This window comes from Capra hircus, chromosome 24, assembly GCF_001704415.2.
Source record: "Capra hircus breed San Clemente chromosome 24, ASM170441v1, whole genome shotgun sequence".
In the NCBI taxonomy this organism is placed as follows: domain Eukaryota; kingdom Metazoa; phylum Chordata; class Mammalia; order Artiodactyla; family Bovidae; genus Capra; species Capra hircus.
The window spans coordinates 42,655,362-42,682,171 of record NC_030831.1 but is presented as its reverse complement, the minus strand read 5'-3'; the positions used below and the strand labels follow the sequence as shown (position 1 = coordinate 42,682,171).

The window sequence follows — 26,810 nt, the reverse complement described above, 5'->3', positions numbered from 1 at the left end:
GCCTGCAGGACTCGTACAGCTGCGCATGTGATTGTTTGAGACCTCCTGACCGCAGGAGGCACAGGAAGCTTAAAACATCCTAGGAATGTAGGGGCTTCCGAGGAGTCAAAATCTTTAGAATAGGACTGAGTAAAGGTTTCATTTGATGAGTCAATGCTTGCTGCTGAATTTTCATATCCTTTATTTTTAGATATAGTTGGTATATAGAAATGCAAGTAGTCGACCTGATATTAGCAACATTAGATCTTTGAGTTAAGTACCTTCTTTCTTATAACCCACTGCACCTTTGTTCTATAGAGAGGTAACTTTAGCGCTTTAAGGAGATGCAGATTAAAGAAAAACACTTCAGGGAAAACAAAATTAACATTCATTAAGGGAGAGCGCCAAAAAGTGTTAACAAGCCTCTTGGCCAGAAGATAATGTAAATCACCTGAGACCTTTTGTATACAAAATGATATACAGAAAGAGTCTGGGCTGCGAACGCTACATAATTTTGTGTTACCCATTGATCTCCATGTTTTATCAAAAGTATAAAAGGCCTTCTGAACAATAAAGGATGGGACCAGCTTTTCGGGCCAGCTTCTCGGACCAGTTTCTCGAACTAGTCTCTCGGCCTGGTTTCTTGGGACTCTGGCTCCCCCCGTGTCTTTCTCTCTCTCTTCTTCTCTCCCTTTCCCTCTCTCTGCTCTTTACTTTAACTTCAGGCTGAATCTCCACCTGGGGCGCGGAGGCTCGCCAGGTCTACTTACTTGCCCTGGCTGTTGAGACCCGCGCAAAAGGGAGCTTAAGGCGAGGCACCCTTAGATATTCAAGCGGGCGCCGGTGGCCCAACGTAGATGGTGCAAATTCCATGTCTGGAATTTTATTGGTCTTCCGTGTAAACCAAGCTATTCAGCCCTCTTCTTCCACTTAATCTTCTTACTACACTATAGTTTCTTAATCTAATATTATATTAATAAATAAACAAGTCTTTCCACGCCAACGCCGTCCACCCTTCGAATTCCCTGGATCCACCGGGGCTGGACCCCGGCACCTGTGCAGCTCCCTTGCTGTGGGATGGTGGCCAAGCATCAGTGCCTGGGCTCCAGAGGCCACCAGAAGACCAGGTACAACCATCTCAGTAGTTCATATTCATCTAAATAATGCTCATTTGCATTTAATTGTTTTATTGGAATTCAATTGAAGTTGACCTTCCTACCAACTCTGAACCAAAGGGCTGGCTCCCAAAGGAGTGGCATGAATGGGGTTATACTTTTCCAGCTTCTGAAGGTAACAGCGTTTGTGTTTGTTCCTAAGTCTGCTTTTTGGCCCTACCTGAAATTCCAACACTTCTGTCAGCCATACCTGGAATTCCAGCACTCTTCCTCTTTCCTGGTCCCTTCTCAATTTCCCTGTCTCTTTATTTTGAATTTTCTGAGTCAAAATGAAACCTGACAGTTGGGAAGACCCTGAGAAGTCATTTTGTTGGTGAGAAACTGAGACTTACAAAAGCAAATTGGGTTGCCCGCGAACATCCACTCCAACCTCACTGCTTCCCTGGACTTAGATGGGAGGATGGTAATTGAGTTTGACCAAATATAATCATGGCTGAGACTGCAGCTGTTGGTCATTTTCTTTCCCAGGCAGGTAATCGACTTTGTGTTTTCATGATATGTTCTACATGAGGAATTCTGAGCAGTATGACACTTCTGATTTTAAAAAATAATATGAAATATTAAAAATACACTTTTGTGCATGCCAACCAGCTTTCAAAGTTAAGAACCTAGGTGCTGCAACACAGGTGACTGTGTCCCTCTCTCTGTCCAAAAACATGTTTGTTGCTTTCTTGGAGTTCTTTATGGGTGAGTCTGTAAGTGATCAATATTCTGTATGCTTGCTACTTCTTTTTTTTTTTTCTCTCAATATTATGTTTGTGAGATGCATCCATGTTTATTGGTGCAGATCCAGGTTGTACATACATTTGCACTAACTTACTGATTCACAGTGTTTTATGGCTACATTTTCTCTCCTCTTGATGGATAAGGAGTTTTTTTTCCCAGCTTCCAGCTTCCTAGACTCCCTTTCAGAGAGGAATAATCACCCTGCACAAATAGGATCGTGTGACTGTAACTGGTTTGGAGAGGAAGTGTCTGCTTGTTGAAGAGAAATGAGGTTTTAAGTTGTTTAGCTTGTACTTTTCTATACGGAAAATGTAATTGAGCTGAGCCCGGAAAGTCACGCGATATAGGATAACATTTTATGGGGAAATGTGTACATCAATCTCCTTAATTTATTAGAACAGGGCTTCTTCATATAACCTCGTCAGTCTGATTTCAAACGCAGGATTTACTTGAAATAAAATTTAATTTGTTGGACTTCCCTGATGGCTCAGTGGATAAGAATCCCCCTGCCAATTCTGCCAGTGGAGACATGGTTTCAATCCCTGATCTGGGAAGATCCCACATGCTGCAAAGCAACTAAGCCTGTGCACCGTAACTACTGAACCTGTGCTCTAGAGCCTGGGAGCCCAAACTGCTGAAGCCCACTCACCCTAGAGGCTGTGCTCTGCAACAAGAGAAGCCACAGCAATGAGAAGCCCGGGCACCACAACTGGAGACCAGCCCCTGATCTCTGCAACTAGAGAAAACCCGTGCAGCAACAAAGACCCAGTGCAACCAAAAATAAATTAATTAATTACACTATTAAAACATTTTAATTGTTATTAAATGCTCTGAAATGAACACTGACAATTCATTTACAGAGCCTTCCATAAATATTTATACTCTGTGCAGTCCCTGGACCATCTGACTTACTCCATGGACTTTAGCCAACCTACATGAGAAGAAATCTCTCGCTCTGCCCCTCCAGCCAAGACCTCTCTAGGGCACAAACCCCACGTGGGTCCAGGGTGACCTGTCATGTCCATACCTCATGTCGGTACCTCATGTCCGTACCTCACCCTCACCATGGAAGGCCACCTCCCAGCCCCACTTCCTGCGACCAGATTGTGACTTCCTTCGTGGGCTCAGTTCCATGGTGATGGTGGAGAGTCCTTTGCTCCAAACCCTTCAGCCCTTCTGGTTTTGCAGATGCTTCACCAGAGTCCAAGTCCAACAAGGAGGACCTGGCCACAACACCTCTTCCTGATATATCTCTGTATTTAAAACACACTTTCATAACCAACATTCAGTGCTCAAGGAGAGGGCCTGGCACTTGATAGAGGCATAGTAAATATTTTTGGAATAAATAAAAAATCTGACCAAATCAAGCCATTTAATGTTCATTGGATACAATTAATTGTTCTTGTTCTTGAAATATTTTCTCTGGTGTATGCAAAAAGTGCATGTATATTATTAATGGTTTATATTTTCCAATTGTGACCATTAACTCACATCCAAAGAACTGAGATGTTACTCATCAACCTCCGGTCCTCAGGCACTCCACAGACACTAGTGACTGTCCTGCCCTTTGTACTTTATCTTCCCTGAACTGAATTAATGGCGATACTTGTGGCAGACACCTGATCTAATTCATAAGCAGGACTTTGCACAAACTATTGTCATAGGAAAGAAAGAGTAAATATTTGGAGATCACATTAAATCTGGCAGCCTGTATTCAGAGCACACACTGTACCACATGTACACACACCCATACACACATATCAGTTCAGTTCAGTTCAGTTCAGTTGCTCAGTCGTGTCTGACTCTGCGACTCTGTGAATTGCAGCACGCCAGGCCTCCCTGTCCATCACCAACTCCTGGAGTTCACTCAGACTCACGTCCATCGAGTCCGTGATGCCATCCAGCCATCTCGTCTTCTGTCGTCCCCTTCTCCTCCTGCCCCCAATCCCTCCCAGCATCAGAGTCTTTTCCAATGAGTCAACTCTTTGCGTGAGGTGGCCAAAATACTGGAGTTTCAGCTTTAGCATCATTCCTTCCAAAGAAATCCCAGGGCTGATCTCCTTCAGAATGGACTGGTTGGATCTCCTTGCAGTCCAAGGGACTCTCAAGAGTCTTCTCCAACACCACAGTTCAAAAGCATCAGTTCTTCGGCGCTCAGCCTTCGTCACAGTCCAACTCTCACATCCATACATGACCACAGGAAAAGCCATAGCCTTGACTAGATGGACCTTAGTCGGCAAAGTAATGTCTTTGCTTTTGAATATACTATCTAAGTTGGTCATAACTTTTCTTCAAGGAGTAAGCGTCTTTTAATTTCATGGCTGCAGTCACCATCTGCAGTGATTTTGGAGCCCAAAAAAATAAAGTCTGACACTGTTTCTACTGTTTCCCCATCTATTTCCCATGAAGTGATGTGACTGGATGCCATGATCTTCGTTTTCTGAATGTTGAGCTTTAAGCCAACTTTTTCACTTTCCTTTTTCACTTTCATCAAGAGGCTTTTAGTTCCTCTTCACTTTCTGCCATAAGGGTGGTGTCATCTGCATATCTGAGGTGATTGATATTTCTGCCGGCAATCTTGATTCCAGCTTGTGTTTCTTCCAGTCCAGCGTTTCTCATGATGTACTCTGCATATAAGTTAAATAAGCAGGGTGACAATAGACAGCCTTGACGTCCTTTTCCTATTTGGAACCAGTCTGTTGTTCCATGTCCAGTTCTAACTGTTGCTTCCTGACCTGCATACAGATTTCTCAAGAGGCAGGTCAGGTGGTCTGGTATTCCCATCTCTTTCAGAATTTTCCACAGTTTATTGTGATCCACACAGTCAAAGGCTTTGGCATAGTCAATTAAAGCAGAAATAGATATTTTTCTGGAACTCTCTTGCTTTTTCCATGATCCAGCGGATGTTGGCAATTTGATCTCTGGTTCCTCTGCCTTTTCTAAAACCAGCTTGAACATCAGGAAGTTCATGGTTCATTTTTGCTGAAGCCTGGCTTGGAGAATTTTGAACATTACTTTACTAGCGTGTGAGATGAGTGCAATTGTGCGATAGTTGGAGCATTCCTTGGCATTGCCTTTCTTTGGGATTGGCACACATACAAATATAATATATATATATAGTCCTCTTGGATATAGAGATTTACAAATAAGTGAGCAGCATAAAGTGTTAGGGGTCTAAAGGAAACAGATGGTGGGCTTTGCAGTAGAGATGAGGGAGGTGAGTCTTGACTGATGAGGATGACGTGGAAGTGTGTGTGAGGAGGGCTTTGTGGTCTGAGGGAGAAGGCTGTGCTCTGACTCAGAGGGACAAAAACTTGCCTGTCCTTGGATGTGCAGCCAGCACGGCTGTAATTTGAGGTCTGAGGAAGTCTTAGCAAGAGACAAGGCACACACGTCTGTAATTCAGAGGCCTCGTAAGTGAGCTTGGGAATATGGGCCTTTCTCATCGCTGGTGCAGTGAGCAAGTCCAAACTATGCTTCTAAAAGTTCAGCTTGGCCTGGTTGGCAGAGGGGACACCCCAAGGCTTAAGTGACAGCATTCAGAAGACAAAGTGGTGAAGGGAGACGTGTGGAGAAATGGTCAGGCACTGGGTAGAGACATCTCATAGGAAGATGGGTGTCTTCAGATGGTCTTGGGGACATGCTGGGGCTGGGACTGAATGAGCAGCTTTGTGAGTTGTCGTGCGTTTTCTGGTCTCTTCCAGTGTGTCCCAAGAGCAAGTGGACACTTGGGAGATGGGGTGGACAGCTGGGAGAGGGGATGAGGGAAAGAAATCAGGTGTTGCTGGCACTGTAGTTATTAGGGGCTTATTCAAAACCAAATATATGAGAATTAGCTACATCTAAGTACAGCTTCCAAAGTATCCATTCATTGTGATCAAAAATCTAGACCAATGAGGAGCCTCCAGCTCAGCATTTTCTAAAACCTGTGCCATGAACAGTAGCTTGGCCCAGTGTAGTAGATTTTAGATAAAACGTTAAGAAATGGTTTGTGCTCAGATAAATTTGGGAAGCAGAAGTTTGCACGCGAGCTCAGTTGCTTCAGTTGTGTCCGACTCTTTTGCGACCATATGGACTGTAGTCCAGTAGGCTCCTCTGTCCATGGGATTCTCCAGGCAAGGATACTGGAGTAGGTTGCTGTACCTTTCTCCAGGGGACCTTCCTGACCCCGGGATCGAACGCATGATTCCTGTGTCTCCTGCATTGCGAGTGGGTTCATTACCCACTGAGCCACCTGGGAAGCCCAGAGGTTTAGATAAACTCCAATTTATTGTTTTTCTATAGAACTTCTCAAGTTCTTTACTATAATAATGACTGTTGTGATTTTCTAACACTTATTTGACCAGAGGCAGTTTTTTATTTTCTTTTTTTTGGTCATGTTTTGCTTTAATTCCCAGTATTCCTGAGGGCTAGCTCTCTGATGAATGTGCTTCAGTAGACTCTGGTCTAGACAGTGAAGACGGAGACTGTAGTGATAATATGGTCCCCATGGGAGGTATCAAGTGGACTCTGACCTGGTCATTGTCCGCGGCCTGCACCGTCGTCTTCTGGAGGTTCCTGGAGCCCGTGCACTGGCAGTGCTCTGAACGTGCTGCTTTGTGAGCTCAGGTGACAGCACCAACTAACAGGTTGGCACCTCCGTGGCTGACGATTCCACTCTGAGCTGGACCACAGCCCAGTCCTGTTTCTGGGAGCTGCGTTCTGTCATGGTTGAGGAGTAATTGCTTTGCAGTTGGGGTTCATTTACTCTCTTCATGTTTGTGGGTGATCAAGTGTCTCCTTGGGGACCTAGGAGCACAAAGCTGAGGCTGTTGACTTGAAGCCACTGTTTGTAAATTGAGAGCCATGTACAGAGTGCAGGTTGGGGTTGGGGGCAGGGGTGGGGGCAGGCACAGCGGCTCCTGGGTCCACTGTGCTGGGTGGGACGCTGGGTACGTACCTCAGAGAACTGTTTCCCGCCAGTCGGCTTGGTTTGTGCTTCTCATAAAATGCCATGATCAATTCGTTTTCCGCAAAAAAGCTGCAGTAATTTATCCCCCAAATCTACTCAGGAGGGACTGCCGGCTCCCCACACCTCAGCCCCACCCAGGAAATACCTCCCCACCCAGCCTGGCCTTCATCTCCTGGCCTCTCTCCTTGATCTCTGAATTCTCATTCTGATGATGTGAATCCTCCTTTGCTCTGCCTGATCGCGTTAGGTGTACTTGCAAAACCTCTACAGTTTTCTTATGATGAAATCAATCATCAGATTTCCTTATTATAGATTTGGATTATAAATTTTATAAGTAATTGTAAAATCTGTATGAAGTGTTCACAGTATTATACGTTTGGATGAAGTTTTCCTATTTGATTTCTCTTACTCTTAGCCCAAATGCAAGGAATTTGCTATTTTTTAAAACCTCTGACACAACCACGTGTGTTTTATTTATGGAGGTAAAGGGATGTCTCATCACATCCAAGTTTCTCTGTTCAGAGAAGTTTCAGTTCAGTTAGTTCAGTTCAGTTGCTCAGGTGTGTCCCACTCTTTGTGACCCCATGAATCGCAGCCCACCAGGCCTCCCTGTCCATCACCAACTCCTGGAATTCACTCAGACTCACGTCTATCGAGTCGGTGATGCCATCCAGCCATCTCATCCTCTGTCATCCCCTTCTCCTCCTGCCCCCAATCCCTCCCAGCATCAGAGTCTTTTCCAATGAGTCAACTCTTCACATGAGGTGGCCAAAGTACTGGAGTTTCAGCTTTAGCATCATTCTTTACAAAGAACACCCAGGACTGATCTCCTTCAGAATGGACTGGTTGGATCTCCTTGCAGTCCAAGGGACTCTCAAGAGTCTTCCCCAACACCACAGTTCAAAAGCATCAATTCTTCGGCGCTCAGCTTTCTTCACAGTCCAACTCTCACATCCATACATGACCACTGGAAAAACCATAGCCTTGACTAGACAGACCTTTGTTGATAAAGTAATATCTCTGCTTTTCAACATGCTATGTAGGTTGGTCATAACTTTTCTTCCAAGGAGTAAGCGTCTTTTAATTTCATGGCTGCAGTCACCATCTGCAGTGATTTTGGAGCCTCCCAAAATAAAGTCTGCCACTGTTTCCCCATCTATTTCCCATGAAGTGATGGGACCAGATGCTATCATCTTCGTTTTCTGAATGTTGAGCTTTAAGCCAACTTTTTCACTCTCCTCTTTCACTTTCATCAAGAGGCTTTTGAGTTCCTCTTCACTTTCTGCCATAAGGGTGGTGTCATCTGCATATCTGAGGTTATTGATATTTCTCCTGGCAATCTTGATTCCAGCTTGTGCTTCTTCCAGTTTGAGCATTCTTTGGCATTGCCTTTCCTTGGGATTGGAATGAAAACTGACCTTTTCCAGTCCTGTGGCCACTGCTGAGTTTTCCAAATTTGCTGGCATATTGAGTGCAACACTTTCAGAGCATCATCTTTCAGGATTTCAAATAGCTCAACTGGAATTCCATCACCTCCGCTAGCTTTGTTCATAGCGATGCTTTCTAAGGTCCACTTGACTTCACATTCCAGCATGTCTGGCTCTAGGTGAGTGATCATACCATCGTGATTATCTTGATTGTGAAGATCTTTTTTTGTACAGTTCTTCCGTGTATTCTTGCCACCTCTTCTTAATATCTTCTGCTTCTGTTAGATCCATGTCATTTCTGTCCTTTATCAAGCCCATCTTTGCATGAAATGTTCCCTTGGTATCTCTGATTTTCTTGAAGAGATCTCTAGTCTTTCCCATTCTGCTGTTTTCCTCTATTTCTTTGCACTGATCACTGAAGAAGGCTTTCTTATCTCTTCTTGCTATTCTTAGGAACTCTGCATTCAGATGCTTATATCTTTCCTTTTCTCCTTTGCTTTTCGCTTCTCTTCTTTTCACAGCTATTTGTAAGGCCTCCCCAGACAGCCATTTTGCTTTTTTGCATTTCTTTTCCATGGAGATGGTCTTGATCCCTGTCTCCTGTACAATGTCACGAACCTCATTCCATAGTTCATTAGGCACTCTATCTATCAGATCTAGTCCCTTAAATCTATCTCTCACTTAGAGTCATGTATAAAACCCAGGCTTCTAATGGGGAGGTCCTTTTCCAGACCATTTTTATAAAAAGCCAGTCAGACTGGTCTGAGGAATTTTTCCTAGAAGATCCTGGATTAGGAGACTCTTTACTTAAGACTTGACTTACATTCATATTATGGTACCAAGTAAATGGTAATATTCTAAAGGTGCAACAGTAGTGGCCTAGTTAAGTAACTAGTGACTGTGAGTGTGGTAAAGGTTTAAAAATCTTCAGTGAGTTGTGAAGATGTGAGTGATGTATTAAATGAACAAATTATTTTCAAAAACAACAGATAAAGTATGAGCCTAGTTTTGTTAACTCTAAGATTGCGTGTATAGTAGTTTCTTATGGTTTCCAAACTATTGAGTAGAGTTCCCTATGCTATACAGTAGGTCTTATTGTTATATACAGTGCTGTGTATATGTTCATCCCAAATTCCTAATTTATCCCTCCCCGCTCACCTTTCTCCTTTGGTAACCAGAAATTCATTTTCTTTGTCTGTGAGTCTATTTCTGTTTTGTAAATAGTTCATGTCATTTTTTTAGATTCCACATAGAAGCAAGATCATATGATTATTTATTTATTTATTTAAATACATAAATGTTTGTATTCAGAGATATTTATATATGCTATATTCACATAGCATATATTTTATGTGGGCTTCCCTGGTGGCTCAGAGGTTAAAGTGTCTGCCTGCAATACGGGAGACCTGGGTTCGATTCCTGGGTCGGGAAGATCCCCTGGAGAAGGAAATGGCAACCCATTCCAGTATTCTTGCCTGGAGAATCCCAAAGACGGAGAAGCCTGGTGGGCTACAGTCCGGGGTGTTCGCAAAGAGTCGGATACGACTGAGTGACTTCACTTCCATATTTTATATATTTATTACACATTTTTTTACTTTACAATGTTGTATTGGTTTTGCCATACATCAACATGAACCCACCACGGGTGTACATGTGTTCCCCATCCCACCTTCCTCCCACCTCCCTCGCCGTACCATCTCTCTGGGTCATCCCAGTGTACCAGCCCCAAGCATCCTGTATCCTGCATCGAACCTGGACTGGTGATTCGTTTCTTATATGATATTATACATGTTTCAATGCCATTCTCCCAAATCATCCCACCCTCTCCCTCTCCCACAGAGTCCAAAAACTGTTCTATACATCTGTGTCTCTTTTGCTGTCTCGCATACAGGGTTATCGTTACCATCTTTCTAAATTCCTTATATATGTGTTAGTATACTGTATTGGTGTTTTTCTTTCTGGCTTACTTCACTCTGTATAATAGGCTCCAGTTTCACCTACCTCATTAGAACTGATTCAAATGTATTCTTTTTAATGGCTGAGTCATATGATTTTTTAATTCACTAAAATGTCAACATGATTATTTCATGGTGATAGAGGTCTTGCTATTTATTATATTTTTACCCAAATACATCATATATCCAATGTAAATGATGACTATATATTTCATCACATAAAGTGTATTTGAAAAATACTTATCTTCACATGAGATAACTTCCTATCTTCTGCTGCTTTTCCCTAAACAAGTTTTAGCTCTGATACACATTGGGTCACTTTCATTTGAGTCCTGTGCAATAAAGAAGATGAACAGTGTTATCTCTTTGGGGCAGGGGGTAGCACAGGACAAGGGGAAGGTCCCAGTGAAACACAGCCACCAGGTCCTGCTGACACTGGGACCAAATCTTCTGAGCTCTCTGTTAATGACCTGCCGTTTCTTGGAACAGGATGGAAAACAAAATCGACTCAGCATTCAAAGTAATGAAGGGCTCCTCTTCAAGGATGGCTTGAATGTTTCCTCTGTTTTCCCTCTAAGCTTGGATTTACTTCCAGGGCTTCTCATGTACATCCAGTCTTTAACTGCTCCTACCAGGTTGCAAACACCTGTCTCTGTCTTGGACACGTGGCTTATTTAATAACAGTTTAGTTCATCAGTACGTTTTAGGAGTGAGAGTTGGTTTCGGGTTCTTCATGCTATTTCTGAAACTCTCTGAAAGCTTCCTGAGTCTGAGTAGATTATGTAAGGCTGGAGTTGGAGAAAAGCTTTCTGATACCTTCCAGGCAGAAACTGAGCATTCTTTAAGTCTTAAGAAGATTCAAACACTCTCTGTGATGGTTTAACCATTGCAAAGTCAAAACAACTGAATTTCCTCCTCCCTGTTTTTGCCTTCGTAGCTTAAAGGGAGCCGACGCTGGCAATGGGATCCGAGTGTTTGTGCCTGACGTGGGCATGTTCATCGCCAGCCTGACCATCTGGCTGGTCTGTAGGAACATTGTTCAGAAGCCAGTGGCCGAAGAGGCTGCGCAGTGTAACCCGGAGTTTGAGAACGAAGAGTCGGTAAGTCTGAGTCTGAGACTCTTCCTGCTTTGATTTCTGGGGCCTTGTAGGTTTGTGACAGTGAACAATGAGATATGCACAGAGCTTCATGTCCTCCTATGCTGGGTGGTTGCTTCGTACACCTCGTGTGGTCCTCACGCATGTGCATTCTCACCCACACTTGGCCACGTGGAAACAAGTCCGCGGACATGAGGGCTGCCCTGTGAGATGCATTAACCCTAAGGGCCTGGGCCTGACCTGGTGTCTCTTCATTACCATCCGCCCTTAACTCACACTGGAAACCTTTCAAGTTTGTGTCATGGCCCATGCCCTAGATACTTAGTTACTGCAACATTCTTAGAGAAGAAACACCTGGCAGTTGTCGGAGAAAAAAAAAATTAATTCTACCTTGAAGGAAGCTTCCAGTCTGTGCACCTTGCCATCCTGAGTCAGTGGTTAAATCTGCATGCTTCCATCGAGGTATTTTTTAAAGTACTCCGGAGAAAAAAAAACACATGCATTTGGAAGAGTGTAAGAATGAGTAAAACGTTTGTGAATTTTTAGCTGGATCAGGGGACACGTCAGATTTCACTCCATGGTGAATGGAAGTGGGAGACAGCTGTCGCTCTGTCACTGACCTGTTTGTTCTAATAACTGCACTGTGTCATATGAGTTTAGGTAACAGTGACTTAAAAAGTAATTGATCTTTTAATTGAAAGATAAAATTTACAGGGAAAAAAATTCCTTAAAAGACTGTATTTGGACATTTGACCCGAGGCACTTGTAAGTACTGAATGTTTCATTCATACGCTTTGGCAAGAAATTAAACCTATAAAACTGAAGTTAGTTGAAATTACTTATATTGAGAATGGTAACCACGATGGCATCAAAGAAAGAAAGTTCTCGGTTATAGCAAATAATGTGTGTGCTTCGTAAATGAACAGCATTTTCCCTTGATATTTATTTGAATACAACAATGAAGAAAGAATGAATATGATTCCATAAACCTCTGCAGACTAGAATTGATGTTATTGCCTAAAATCCTTGTGAGTAAAAATATACAATCCTGTGACATATGCACGTTCTGCTGTTTTTAAGGTAAATGTTAAAAATGGTACATGGTGTTAAAAATCAGTACAGCAAGGTCATAACTATCTATCTCTTGCATTCAAGTTCACAAACTGTACAACACTTGTCAGTGTCCTAGAAATAGAACTATGAAGGTGCTTTTTCTTCTGGTTAAGATAGAATTTAACATTTTAACCTCTGCTTTTACGTTTGAAATTTCTTTTATAGTATTTACAATTTTGAAAAATCATCTGGCTTAAACAATCACGCTGTTTTTTCCAGATTCAGTGAAAATAAATACATTAACTCAAGCTCTCCGGACTTAGGACTTTTCATTATCATTTTTTATAAGGCAAGATTTGTTTTCAGTTCTCCTCATATTATAGATGGAGGGTAAGGGCTAGTTACTGTGAACTGAGTGGACTCTGAAGTCAGACTTGGAAACTGTGTGACGTTGGGAAAATTGTTTATCCTCTTTCTTCTTCCGCAAAGTGGAGATTGTCCTGAAGACTTAATAAAGGGCCACGTGCTTGCCTCCCTTTGCTCTTCTCCAGTTTGAAGGGAAGTAGAACAATCGCAAAAATGTAAAATTTAAAGCCTTTTAGAATGAGAGAAAGACAAGTTGGAGGGTGTGTTTGAGGCCAACTCACTCAGTAAAGGACTTCCTTCCTGGCCATCGGTAATGGACAACCATGACAGAATTACAGAGCTTCCTACAGAAAGAACTTCTGTCTCCAGTTCAAACACTGTTTTGCCATAAAACTAGGAAAACCTGCACTGACTACTGAAGATAAGGAATGTTAGGTCAAGGTCACCCATCTGTTGAAGAAGAGACACAACGTCACTGACCGATATTAAAATCATGTTTCCTTCCTGATTCCCCTCTTTTCTCCAGGATGGGCTCATGATACCTCTCTCCCATTTGAAATTTGTTTAAATATCTGCACCCTATATATTATTGATTACATTCAGTTCAGTTCAGTCACTCAGTCGTGTCTGACTCTTTGCGACCCCATGAATCACAGCACACCAGGCCTCCCTGTCCATCACCAATTCCTGGAGTTCACGCAAACTCATGTGCATTGAGTCAGTGATGCCATCTAGCCATCTCATCCTCTGTCGTCCCCTTCTCCTCCTGCCCCCAATCCCTCCCAGCATCAGAGTCTTTTCCAATGAGTCAGCTCTTCACATGAGGTGGCCAAAGTATTGGAGTTTCAGCATCAGCATCAGTCCTTCCAATGAACACCCAGGACTGATCTCCTTTAGGATGGACTGGTTGGATCTCCTTGCAGTCCAAGGGACTCTCAAGAGTCTTCTCCAACACCACAGTTCAAAAGCATCAATTCTTTGGCGCTCAGCTTTCTTCACGGTCCAACTCTCACATCCATACATTACCACAGGAAAAACCATAGCCTTGACTAGACGGACCTTTGTTGTGAAAGTAATCTGCTTTTTAATATGCTTTCTAGGTTGGTCATAGCTTTCCTTCCAAGGAGTAAGCATCTTTTAATTTCATGGCTGCAATTACCATCTGCAGTTCTAATCCTAATTGATTACCTTATTTAATGATAAAAAGGGGTAGATTCTCTAAGCATTATTTTTGGGGAGCTTTGAAAATGAGTATGAAAGTGTTAGTCACTCAGTCATGTCCAACTCTTTGAGACTCCATGTACTGTAGCCTTCCAGGCTCCTCTGTCCATGGAATTCTCCAGGCAGGAATACTGGAGTGGGTTGCCATGCCTTCCTCCAGAGGATCTTCCCAACCCAGGTATTGAACCCAGGTCTCCTGCATTGCAGACAGATTCTTCACTGTCTCACTCACCAGAAAAACCTTTAATATTGAAAATGCTAAATATCATTACTATCAAGTTGAGTTCCCTCTAGGTTAAATTTGTTTGCGCCTGATTTAGATACTAGTTTCCGTAGTCTCAGTACATTCCAGCCCCAGGTGGCCCAGGGGAGCAAGCTAGAGTGACTGTCCAGAGATGAATCCAGGAGGAAATTTTTCTTACTGGGGAACCATCTGGCTGGAGTCTGAAAAGAATATAAATACACAGCCAAAATAAGCAGGAGAATTTATTTTATTTTGAAGTCCCTAGCATATTTCCTGTGACTCGTAAATCTTGGTGATTGTGTTCTAGATTGCTTGGTTTTTGAGGATCCTTCGAAAGGACAGTGTTTGCTGGCGTTGCTTCTTCTCTCATTTATCTCAGTGGATAAATGGCAGATTAATCAACCCTCTGGTGCCTGGGAGAATTGCTTTTCAAATCCAGCTTTGTTTCAGAGTAGTAAGTAATCCCTGGAGAATGCTCAGGACTCTTCCCAAATCTCCATGGTCTTGATAATGAGGCTTAAGTTCACTGTTTTAAAGGGCATCACAAATCCAAGGATTCTCCCCCCAAAAATCCCAGTGGGCATGGAGTTGGGGAGGAGGCTTTGTCCTGTTCTTGAATTTTACAGAAAGCAAACCTCGGTCAAGAACCAACTCCCCAAGTGCCATGAAAGATTCTTTGCCAACTGACATACTTGTGGTCTTGTTTATTTGTTCCTTTTAATTCAGAAGCAGATTGACAAATCATAACCGAAAGATTCAGATTCTTAAGTCCTTAAAAAGAATGAGTTGCGTTATGAGAGTTAAATTGTGTAGAAAGGTTATCTGTGCAATAAAACACCAATGATATCAGCAATTTCACCAAGTTGATAGTATCTGTGTATTTATGTACTTCTAGCTCTTTCTAGCTATTTCATGAGATTTCAGGCTTTATTATTTTTTTTGAAACAAAGAGTAGTTTAATATGAAACCAAATTTATGATAAATGTTTATTCAAATAGAAATTTTAGTCTTGACTTAGTCTGCTGCAAGTGGCCTTTTTATATGGTCTAATAATTCCAATATGAATGATATAAAGAATATTTCAATGGCAGATATAGCCCATCCATTAAGAATCAGGGATGCAGCATTTAAATCTCACTAACGTTATTTAGACATTCTTTCTGAATCTCAAAGCTGCAACCCCTTTGTAATACCTAAAATCCTTTAGGCTACTGTGGTGTTTGGCACAGAAAGTGGCTATCTGGCCTGCGAGTCAGGCTTCAGATTTGAAGCTCTAGTTGCTAATTTTTTGAGAGCAAGAAACAAAGAATGGAAGAAATCAATCTCTTTATTAATGACTAATAAAGAGTGTAATATAATTAATATAGCATATATTGATTATATTAATTATATTAATCATTAGGCATCTGCTCGGTCCCCACCCGAGATCTAGTCCAGAGTCACCTGCTTAACATCCTCTAGATCCTGGTTTTCCAGCTCAGACTCTGTCATCCCTCTCTGTTGGTCTTCGGTTACAGACATCATTACTGACCCTGAGCGCCCATTTTCTCTGATCAGAACCAGCTAAATTTAGCTCTTCTGACTGCTGTTCCTTCTCTAGAAATGAAGAATTTAGGGAATGATGACAAAAAGCCACAGTTTTGAGGGTATATAGACCGCTCCTATTGCTTAAAAGTGTCCATAAAAGTTCAAGACCCAAATAATTACTTGTGATGAACTAAGATGCAAAGAAAATGCATGTCTTTGTTATTAAAATGTCAAAAAGTTGAGCAATGCGGTGGCCCTGGAATCCACTGCTTTTCTTTCCCATCCTTCCATCCACCCCACTGTCCATCCATCTGTTTTGCCCTCCAGTCAGAACTCTTTACAGAGCTTGTGCTCTGCTCAGAGCACTATTCCAGTTCTAGGGTGGAATGAGTGTTTAATTAATCTTGAATTTATTTCTGCATATGGTATGAGATTAGTCCAGTTTCATTCTTTTTGCAGGTAGCTGTCCAGTTTTCACAACAGCACTGAAATACATTCTTGCCTCCTTTGTCATAGATTAATTGACCATAAATAGGTGTGTTTTTTTCTGGGCTTTCTATTGTGTTCCATTGATCTCTGTGTATGTATTTTGTCCCAGTACCATTCTGTTTTTATTTCTGTAGGTTTGTAATATAGTTTGAAATTAGAGTATGATACCTCTTGTTTTTGTTCTGTCTCAAGATTGTTTTGGCTCTTTGGGGGTTTTTGTGGTTCCATGAAAACTCTTAGAATTTTTTGTTCTAGTTCCGTGAAAAATGCCATTGTTACTTGGGGTGTGTGTGTGTGTGTGTGTGTGTGTGTGTGTGTGTGTGTGTGTGTATGTGTATGCTTAGTTGCTCAGTCATGTCTGACTGTTTGTGACCCCATGGAGTATAACCCTCCAGGCTCCTGTATCCGTGGGGTTCTCCAGGCAAGACTAGGCAAGAATACTGGAGTAGTCATTCCCTTCTCCAGTGGATCTTCCCAACCCAGGGATCAAACCTGGGTTTCTTGCATTGCAGGCAGATTCTTTACCATTTGATATTGCATTGAATCTATGTTGCTTTGAGTGGTATGGCCATTTTAGCAATGCTAATTCTACCAATCCTTGAGCATAGTAGATCTTTCCATTTATTTGTGTCATCTTCATTTTCTTTCATCAGTGTCTTATAGTTTTCAGAGTTTAGGTCTTTAATCTCTTTGGTTAAATTATTCCTAGGTATTTTATTCTTTTTGATGCAATTATAAGCATGATTACTTTCTTAATTTCTTCAGTACCAACTGGTTCTTTTTTTTATATATTCAAAGTCTTTGTTGAAGTTCTCACTGTATTCATCCTTATCCCAAGGTCAGGGAGCATCTTTTGACCATAGCTTTGAATACTTTGGCCTTCCCTGGTGGCTCAGGCGGTAAGGAATCTGCCTGCAATGCAGGAGACCTGAGTTCTGTTCCTGGGTGGGAAGATCCTCTGGAGAAGGGAACAGCTACCCACTCCAGTATTCTGGCCAGGAGAATTCTATAGACAGAGGAGCCTGGTGGGCTACAGTCCATGGGGTCACAAAGAGTCAGATACTACTGAGCAAATTTCACTTCACTTGAATTCTTTATCAGAGAGATTACTTATCTCTATATCATTAAGTTCTTTTTCTGAGGTTTTATCTTACTTTTGAGGTTTTTGTCTTTTTTTAAACATATTTCCTCATTTTGCTGACTCTCTGTTTCTATGAAGTAGGCAAAACTGCTGCCTCTCAGTCTTGAAGGCATGGCCTTGTGTAGGTGATAATCCCTCTTCTTCAACCCTTACTTAGCTCATCTGTCTGTGCTAAGTCACTTCAGTTGTCTGACTGTGACCCCATGGACTGTAGCCCACTAGGCTCCTCTGTCCATGGGATTCTCTAGGCAAGAATACTGGAGTGAGTTGCCATTTCCTTCTCCAGAGGATCTTTCTAACCCAGGGATAGAGCCTGCATTTCATCTCTCCTGCATTGGCAGGTGGGTTTTTTTTTTTTTTTTTTTTTTTTTACCACTAGTGCCACCTTAGCTTGGCTAGCTCTCAAATCTTTGTAGTTCTCTATACACAGACTGGTTCCAAATAGGAAAAGGAGTACGTCAAGGCTGTATATTGTCACCCTGCTTATTTAACTTATATGCAGAATACATCATGAGAAACGCTGGGCTGGAAGAAGCACAAGCTGGAATCAAGATTGCTGGGAGAAATATCAATAACGTCAGATATGCAGAAAACACCAACTTTATTGCAGAAAGTGAAGAGGAACTAAAAAGCCTCTTGATGAAAGTGAAAGAAGAGAGTGAAAAAGTTGGCTTAAAGCTCAACATTCAGAAAACAAAGATCATGGCATCTGGTCCCATCATTTCATGGGAAATAGATGGGGAAACAGTGGAAACAGTGTCAGACTTTATTTTGGGGGGCTCCAGAATCACTGCAGATGGTGATTGCAGCCATGAAATTAAAAGACACTCCTTGGAAGGAAAGTTATGACCAACCTAGATAGCATATTGAAAAGCAGAGATATTACTTTGTCAACAAAGGTCCGTCTAGTCAAGGCTATGGTTTTTCCAGTGGTCATGTATGGATGTGAGAATTGGACTGTGAAGAAAGCTGAGTGCCGAAGAATTGATGCTTTTGAACTGTGGTGTTGGAGAAGACTCTTGAGATTCCCTTGGACTGCAAGGAGATCCAACCAGTCCATTCTGAAGGAGATCAGTCCTGGGTGTTCATTGGAAGGACTGATGCTGAAGCTGAAACTCCAATACTTTGGCCACCTCATGCGAAGAGTTGACTCATTGGAAAAGACTCTGATGCTGGGAGGGATTGGGGGCAGGAGGAGAAGGGGGCGACAGAGGATGAGATGGCTGGATGGCATCACTGACTCAATGCACATGAGTTTGGGTGAACTCTGGGAGCTGGTGATGGACAGGGAGGCCTGGTGTGCTGTGATTCATGGAGTCGCAAAGAGTCGGACACGACTGAGCAACTGAACTGAACTGAACTGATATACCTAATTTATCTCTGAAGCGGCCCTGTTGTTGAGGGCATGTTGGGACCTATCAGTGCTTGCTGGGGTAGAGATTCTCCTTCAGCACTCAGGTTGAAGCCAGGGCTTCAGACAGCAGCAGCTTCTAAAGCATGGAGACACATACAGTCCCAGAGCTGAGATTGTAATCCAGGCTGCTCTCCAGATGTAGGGTCTGGAGGTGTCCTCTGGGAAACAATTGCAGAAATTGGGACTCTAAAGGGTTATACAAGCTCCCTCTGGAGTCTGGCTAAGCGGCAGCAAGGCCACAGGGGTTCGAGGATGATGTCTCATGGCTCACTTCCCTGGGGGCCCCTCCTTCACCTCCAGGTGTGAGGGAAACCTGAGGCTCTAGGGTCCACAGATGGATCTTTTTCACAGGAAGCTTGGGGTTGTGTTTGTCTGCTGGCCTGTGGTGCCTGGGGGTGGTGGCCTGATAAGAGCGCTCTCTCCAGTTGTTACTGTCCCGAGGGGCTCAGGGTCTCCAGTCCTACTGGCCACCAGGGCATGTCCCCATATGCACTGTGTATGCTCCTGCTGGGTTCAGCCAGAGGGTGTGGGGGCCGGACTTGCTCCCTTGCTTTGTGGAGACAGGGGGAGAATGACTTGACTTAGAGCACAGTGGTGCCTCAGTCTCTGGGCAGTGTCTTCCTTTCCCCACCCTCCAGTAGACCTCTTTGGATTTGCAAATGACTGTCCCTTACACACAGTCTCAGCAGGTGTCACACTCTGGGCATTTCACCTCTCTTGGGGTAAGTTCAACCTTGTGCCTTCCCTACCTGCCTAGGTGTGGCCTTTCCTGTCTTCTGCTGTGGACCAGATATTCAGCTAGTTCTCAGGTCCTTTCTGGGGAAAATTGACCCATGTGTAGCTGCATATTTGTAGTTATGTCCTCCCATGAACATATTTGTCATGTCTATGGGAGGAGGTGGGTTCAGGTTCTTCCTTCCTTACCACCTTGAACTGACCTTGACCTGGGAGTTTGTAAAGGTCCAGGTGCAGACTGCATCCCAGATATGTTCAGTCAGAATTCTGGAAGGCAGACGAATGTTTGGTGGTACCAGGATGTTTTATTAAAGCTCCCCAGGCCTGCGGTCATGGATAGCCTAGTGGGTTGCTGCCCACTAACTTGGTCTGTCTTAACCTCTATTATTGGACTCGTATTGCTCTGTAGGAGGTGGTTGAAAGCATACACCTCTGTACTCATGCTTCCAAATGGAACAGGGAACAATTTAACTGTGCTTATATATTTGGAAAAGTAATCTTCCTAAGCAAGCTTAGTAACAGAATAAAATCTTGGCTTCGTCTGCACGATGCTGTCACGATAGGCTTACGTGATGCATGTGACCCCTGCCAGCATGGCTCCGGAGCTCTCTGGGCACTGTGTCCATTGGGACACTGTGGAGAATGGTGGACGTTTGTCTTTGGTGATGAGTCACAGCACTTGCCTCTCCCTTCCATGGACTCTTCTGTTGAGATGACTCCACTCCATGAAGATAAATTGTTAACTTTCAATAATAAACAATGAGTAAATAACTTGCAACATTTTAGGAAAGTGCTCCTTTTGCTTCTGGATCTACTGGCTCATTATCTGTGCCTCTGGTGCTCTCCCATCAAAGCAGCTTTTCGAGCATGGTTTAAGACACAAGGAAGAGGAGGATGGAGTCCACCGTCTGAGGAGCTCTGGGCTTATATCTAAAGTTTGTCTGAAATCAGAAAGAGATTCCATTAGATAAATCACCTCAATATGTTTTCCAGTCAAGGGAGTCTGCCTGGCATCCAACTCAAACACAAGGTTTCCAGGTAGGGTGAGTTTGTCCATGGTCGCAGGTATCAGAAAGAGTGTGGATTCTAATCTGGCTCCTTCCACAGCATCTCATGCAGTCCTTTAATCAGACAAGTTCCTGGGACTCGCTCTAGAATTCCTGATTCAGGAACTGTGCTGTGGAGCCTGGTAATCTGGCCTCTTAAAGAGCCCCAGGTGAGCCTTGGATTTAGTCCAAGACAGGGAGACTCATTTAGTGCTGGGTATAAGGAAAAATGAATGTCTGGGTTCTAGTAGAAGTAATTGGTGGTGTCTTCCTGGTCCGGAATTGAGTGGGAGTAACTGCTAATTCTTGACTGCTAGGGGCGAGGCTGCAGGGCTGGAGGCAGTGATGGGATGAGGCATGGAGGCTTGGGTCCAGGCTCAAAGAACCATGACCTCGCACCCAGTTGACTCCATAGCACTTGGAGTGTCCTCACGTGACATGAGACACTGCCTGAGTACATCTGGCACATTTTGAAGTCAGGGACTTTTAAAGAAGATGAGTCAAAGCACTTACATTTCTTTACATAAGCTATAGACTTCAACCTGGACAATGCTGATATGTAATATTTTATTAGGCTTTTTAAACTAGAAAGGCTTTATCTTTCATTTCTAAGATAGCTCAGGAGCTAGAAAACTAAATCTTTATTTACAGCTACTCCTTCTTATGAAGAAACTGAAAGACGAAGTTTAAGCATGCTTCTCCAGGCAAGAATACTGAAGTGGGTTGCCATTCCCTTCTCTAGGAGATTTTCCCCAACCCAGGGATGGAACCCAGGTCTCCTGCATTGCAGGCAGATTCTTTACCAGATGAACCACCAGGGAAGCCCTTCCCAGGTGGTGCTAATGGTAAAGAACCTACCTGCCAATGCAGGAGACGGTAGGAAATGGGAGTTCAATCCCTGGGTCAGGAAGATCCCCTGGAGGAGAGCGTGGCAACCCACTCCAGTATTCTTGCCAGGAAAATCCCATGGACAAAGGAGTCTGGCGGGCTACACCCCATGGGGTTGCAAAGAGTCAGACAGGACTAAAACGACTTAGCATGCACTCTTTCTTAGCTCCAAGGCCAGGATCCAGTTGAGTTCCAATGTAGGGACGGATTTCAGCTCCAGCAGCCCAGCCTGCTTGCTGGTGAATGAGCCGAGGGGCTTCCAGGGTGTTGGTGTTTATGCTGCTCCAGATGGATCATTTCAGGGAGAAGACCAGCCTGACGTGACTAACGGTACTTCTGGCCCCAGCCGGGATGGTGGGGCTCACTTTTGGCTCCCTCTCAGTTTGGCAGGTTAGAATGTGCTTTCAACTGAAAGCCCCAGGGATTCCGGTACAAAAATGTTGAAAAACCTCAAGTACACTGGTCTGTTTATAAAAATCACAGGGTCCCTGTCCTGCCCAGGAGAGGTTGGGGAAATGCATTCATCTAAACTCGAGAAGGTTCTTGACTAGAGATTTATATCTGATTTAATCTACATCCGTAGCAATTCCGTAATTGAGCAATAAGTCATTTATTGTGAAAGTTAGGAGTGTGTTTCTGACTGTGACCCAGGCAACCCTAGCTGTGTTCCCTCTCTCTGTCTCCTTGGTCAAGTATGGAGACTGAAGATTTTGGGCTAATTTTCTTCCTCTAAAGGCATTTTTAGGATGTTGCCCACCTGCTGTACAAGGAGTATTAAGCAACAAATTCTCATGTGTGTGGTAATGTGGGTGTCATAGAACAGCATCCCTGGATTAGTCCCCACAGCAACTCAGCTTTGGGAGATGGAGAAGTTGAAAGAAAGCTAGCCTGGGAGCCAGGGCCTTGAACACTGGGGAGGGGCTTCCCCGGTGTGGGGACAGCACATCCCAAGGCAGAGAGCCTGTGGATTCCAGGTTCTCTGCATGGTTCCCGGTGTGTGATGTTTCTGGGCCAAGAGATGAGGATAAAGTTGGAGAGAGAGACTGGTCCCAGGTGTGGCAACTCCAACAGGTAGGCAGCTTTGTGTTCTCTCCAGGTCACCTCATCAGAACCCACTTTGACAGTGAGCCTCAGGTAGACCTCTCCAATTCTCACCTCTGTCCACACTCCAGGTTCCTCACTAGCTGCCCCCATGATACCTCCACCTTAGAACTGGCTTCCCAACTTTCTCCATGACTGGTCATCCTGATCTCATCCACAAAGACAAAACTCCCTCTGATTCTCCTTTATCCCTCCCCCTACCATGTGAAATTTACCAACTGAGGTCTGCTGACTGGACTTATGAGATGCTCACCCAAGACGTGAACCCTCTTCAGCTCCACTCCCCACCCCTTCTTCCACCAGCACAGCCTCCTGGCTGCAGGGCCCCCTTGCTCTTCCCCTACTGCAGCCGCTGGAGTCGCTGTGGGAAAGAGATCCCGTTGTCCCCCTCACCGGGTGGAGTGGTTGGTGATCAGAGTCCTCTTAGCTTGGGTTCTAGAGAAGTGAAGCATCGGGCAAGTCCTGCTCTGAGTCCAGCCACCTCTTGGAGAGTTTTGCTTCGAAACTCCCTCTGTGGGTGATACTGGGCTGGGGGCGGGGTGTGGACTTACCTCCTGGTACCCCAGCTCTGTAGCTCTCCCATCACCCCAGGTGGGGGCCGAGCACCTGTGCACAGGTGGGGCTGCTGGTGTTGCACTGACTGGAGCTCAGCCCCCAAGTCTGTACAACATGGGATGCAGGGGTGTCAGCTGACAGTGAGGAAGAAGAGCAGGTGGAAGAGGAAGTGGGTCTGGGGATGCGCTATGGAGGCTCGGCCAGCCCTTCCTGCTGTCTGGAAGGCTCTGGCTAGAGTTTCCCCATGGCTGGTTGCTCTGTGACATTCAGAGCTCAGCTGAAATGTCACCTCCTCAGAGAGGCTCTCCCTGAATTCAGAATCTAAAATAGCCGCCCTGACTCCCTCAATCACATCACTCTGTTTTAATTCTTGGAATAGCAAGTGTCGCTGTGAGATATCTAGTTGCTGACTTGTTTGTGTCTCTTACTAGTATATGTGCTTTTCTGTCTCTTACTAGTGACACTGAGGCATACTGGGCTCTGAGCAGATTGAAAAATCTTCCTGCATAAGCCTGAGACATTCTTCTTCCTTCTGGAAAAAGTACAAATGTGCTGTGATGAAATACAGTATAATGGAAAACCCAATTTGGGTACATGAACTTGAATAGCCTGGGATCACATCCGTGTGTGTGTGTGTGTGTGTGTGTGTGTGTGTGTGTGTGTGTGTGTGTATGGTGTGCATGTGTGTCTTTGTTTGTGTGTGTCTTTGTGTGTATACGTGCACAGGGGTGGGAGTGCATCCTGTAGCCTTGGCTTCATTAACAGCCAATGTAAATCCCAAGTGGCCTGTACCCACCTAGGCAAACAGCAGGTCTGAGCCCTCAGGTCACTCAGCACTTACTGAGCTGTGCACCAGCCTCCTATGCCCATCTTCCTCCAGTGAGATGGAAGCTCAGACACCAGCAGTGAATATTATGTAATTCTGAATTAAGCATATCAAGAAATATATATATGTATGTATATATAAATATATATCTGAAAAAAAAGACCCTAATTAGAAAAGAAATAGGTACCCCAGTGTTCACAGCAGCACTATTTACGACAACCAAGACACAGAAGGAACCTAAACGTTCATCTACAGAAGAATGGATAAAGAAGATGTGATTGATGTATATATACACACACACACACACAATGGAATATTGCTCAGCCACAAAATGACATAATACCTTTGCAGCAACATGGATGAACTTAAAGGCATTATGCTCCGTGAAATAAGTCAGAGAAAGATGAGTACTATTTGATATCACTTACATGTGAACTATAAAAAATACAACAAAAAAGAAGCAGACATGCTCATGTAGAGAACAAACTAGTAGTCAGTAGTGGGGTAGAGAAGGCGATGGCACCCCACTCCAGTGTTCTTGCCTGGAGAATCCCAGGGACAGGGGAACCTGGTGGGCTGCCATCTATGGGGTTGCACAGAGTCGGACATGACTGAAGCGACTTAGCAGCAGCAGGGGGAAAAAGACTTATTATGGACTTAGATGAAATCATATGTGTGAAATCTTTGAAACTGTAACGCACCATAGAGTTTAAAGGATCTTTCATTCAATAAAAATTTTTAAAAAGAAAGAAACTTTAAAATGGGAAAATGAAGCAAATGGGCGCTGCTTGGACTTGATGTCTGATCTGGGCCTCAGAGTTGTCTGACTCTGCAGAAGCTGCTGTCTTTTCAAGATGAAGCCTGTCCTGCATCTGAGACAGGCACCTTTTGTCTTAAGGGAATGGTTTATATTTATAATTCCTTAAAAAAAAAATCTTAACCGTTCCAGGGAAAGATTGTAATTATCCAAAAAAATTCTTAGGTATTCTTTAAAAATGAACAAAAAAGCTCATGGTATACACAGTTTAAAATAATCCATGTGAGTGTGTATGTGCTGTGCATGTGTTTCCTTCTGATCTCTAGTGATGGTCCTGAGGTCCTACGTGGCCTGGGACTGGACCCATGCACAATTCTCTAAAAGGATGAGATAGGAAGCGACTGTTTATTTAGCCAAGTAGCCGGGACCACTCGTCCTCCCACGGGCAGGAAATACTAAAATAGTGAACAAAGATAAACTCCAGAAAGAAAAGGGATTTCCTCAGCGCTGATCTGGCCCATCGTTTCCGTTTAAGCCCATTCATCAAACTTCCCATCACCTCAGTGGCACACTAAGTAAATTTGGGGAACCAAACCCAGATTGCTGAAAGCTAAGTTATGAATAGGTGTTTCAAACAGTTTTGGCTTCTGTGTGTAAAATAAAATGAGCTCGTGTAGGTAAGATGACCTGCCGTTGGGGACCCTATGATTAGCGATGCTTCCTGTTTATGCCTTGAAGAAAGATCAAAGTTCTTTGGGCTTCACACAGGGACCACCAGAGACCTGAGGGTGCTTACGTGGTTGAGTGGTAGTCTGCATTTTTTTCCTCATTTCTGAAATTCACCTCACTGACCTACCGGTAAATTACAAACCATATAATATTCTGGGTGGATAGGCAGAGACTGCAGTGTCTTCTGTTTTTCATTTATTTAGGCTGGAGGAGAAAAAATAGACTCCGAAGAGGCCCTGATCTATGAAGAGGACTTAGATGAAGGAGACGGTGCTGAAGGCGATTTGGAGGAAAGCACGAAATTAAAACTCTTCCGCAGGCTGGCCTCCGTGGCCTCCAAGCTGAAGGAGTTTATTGGCAACATGATAACTACAGCGGGGAAGGTTGTTGTGACGATTTTACTGGGTTCATCAGGTGAGAACCTCCGAGTCTTGGGGCGCACAGGGAGTGAGCTGGCCAATGATGAAAGAAGGAAACCGTTACATTCCGCAGCAACAGAATCATAACTGTAGCTTTTGTGAAACTGGCCACGTGTACAAGCCACACACACACGCACACACACACACACATGCACACACGTAGCTTTTCCCGTTTAGCTGTAAGTTTTATGTATCAGATGGTTTCTGTTAACCTCTGTAAAGCAGTCTTTTCCCCTTAGCAGTCAGGTGGCGTTGTTTTCTGCGTGGCCAACAGGACCACTGTTCACCTCCCTCAGAGCCTGTGGGTGGTGATCTGTGTCAAGGGACCCTTTTCTGTCCCCATCCAGAGCTACACATGGGGTTTCGGGAGCTTGTCTGTTTACACTGAGTCATTAGGTCTCTTAATTTAACTCTTCAGGATAGAGCGTTTTTCTTCCCGGGTTAGATGGTAATCTCACAGCACACACGCCCACTTCCTCTCCCTGTTGGCTGCAGGCTGCTCCTTCCATAAAAACTTTATCTCCATCTTTGCCCCATCCCCATTGCCCCAGAGCTGCTGCGAACTTTATTCCATCCTGCTTCTGTGAAATTTCATAAGATGAAGCAACTGTTTTTCCATAGGAGAGTTAAAAGATAGAAAAGTGAAGAGTATTTCTCAGGAAATGTAACTCAGGACTTTAATAAGAAGTTGTTTCAAAATGCTCCCTGCCAAGTTTTTAAATGCCTATGAAGGAATGATTTCATTTGACATTTCCACTTTTAGTGATAGAGCAAATCACATTTTGTTGGGCAGAACAAAGATTTAGTGAGGTTTTATCTGCCACGAGTTGGTGATGGACAGGGAGGCCTGGCGTGCTGCGATTCATGGGGTCGCAAAGAATCGAACGCGACTGAGCGACTGAACTGAACTGAACTGAACTGAATGCAGTATTATCGTGAACCCTTGTCAACAGACAAGCAAAAGTAAATCATTATTTAAAAAATTTATC

The 26,810-nt window shown here is 43.8% G+C and overlaps 1 protein-coding gene across 1 annotated transcript in view; it reads left to right on the top strand.

The window, feature by feature from the left end:
* PIEZO2 (piezo type mechanosensitive ion channel component 2) overlaps window positions 1-26,810 on the top strand; it is a 255,503-nt gene that overhangs the window by 129,034 nt on the left and 99,659 nt on the right. Inside the window, exons 5-6 of the mRNA XM_018039712.1 lie at window positions 11,151-11,313; window positions 25,606-25,816. Coding sequence (XP_017895201.1) covers window positions 11,151-11,313; window positions 25,606-25,816 — 374 coding nt within the window. The remainder of the gene's footprint in view (window positions 1-11,150; window positions 11,314-25,605; window positions 25,817-26,810) is intronic.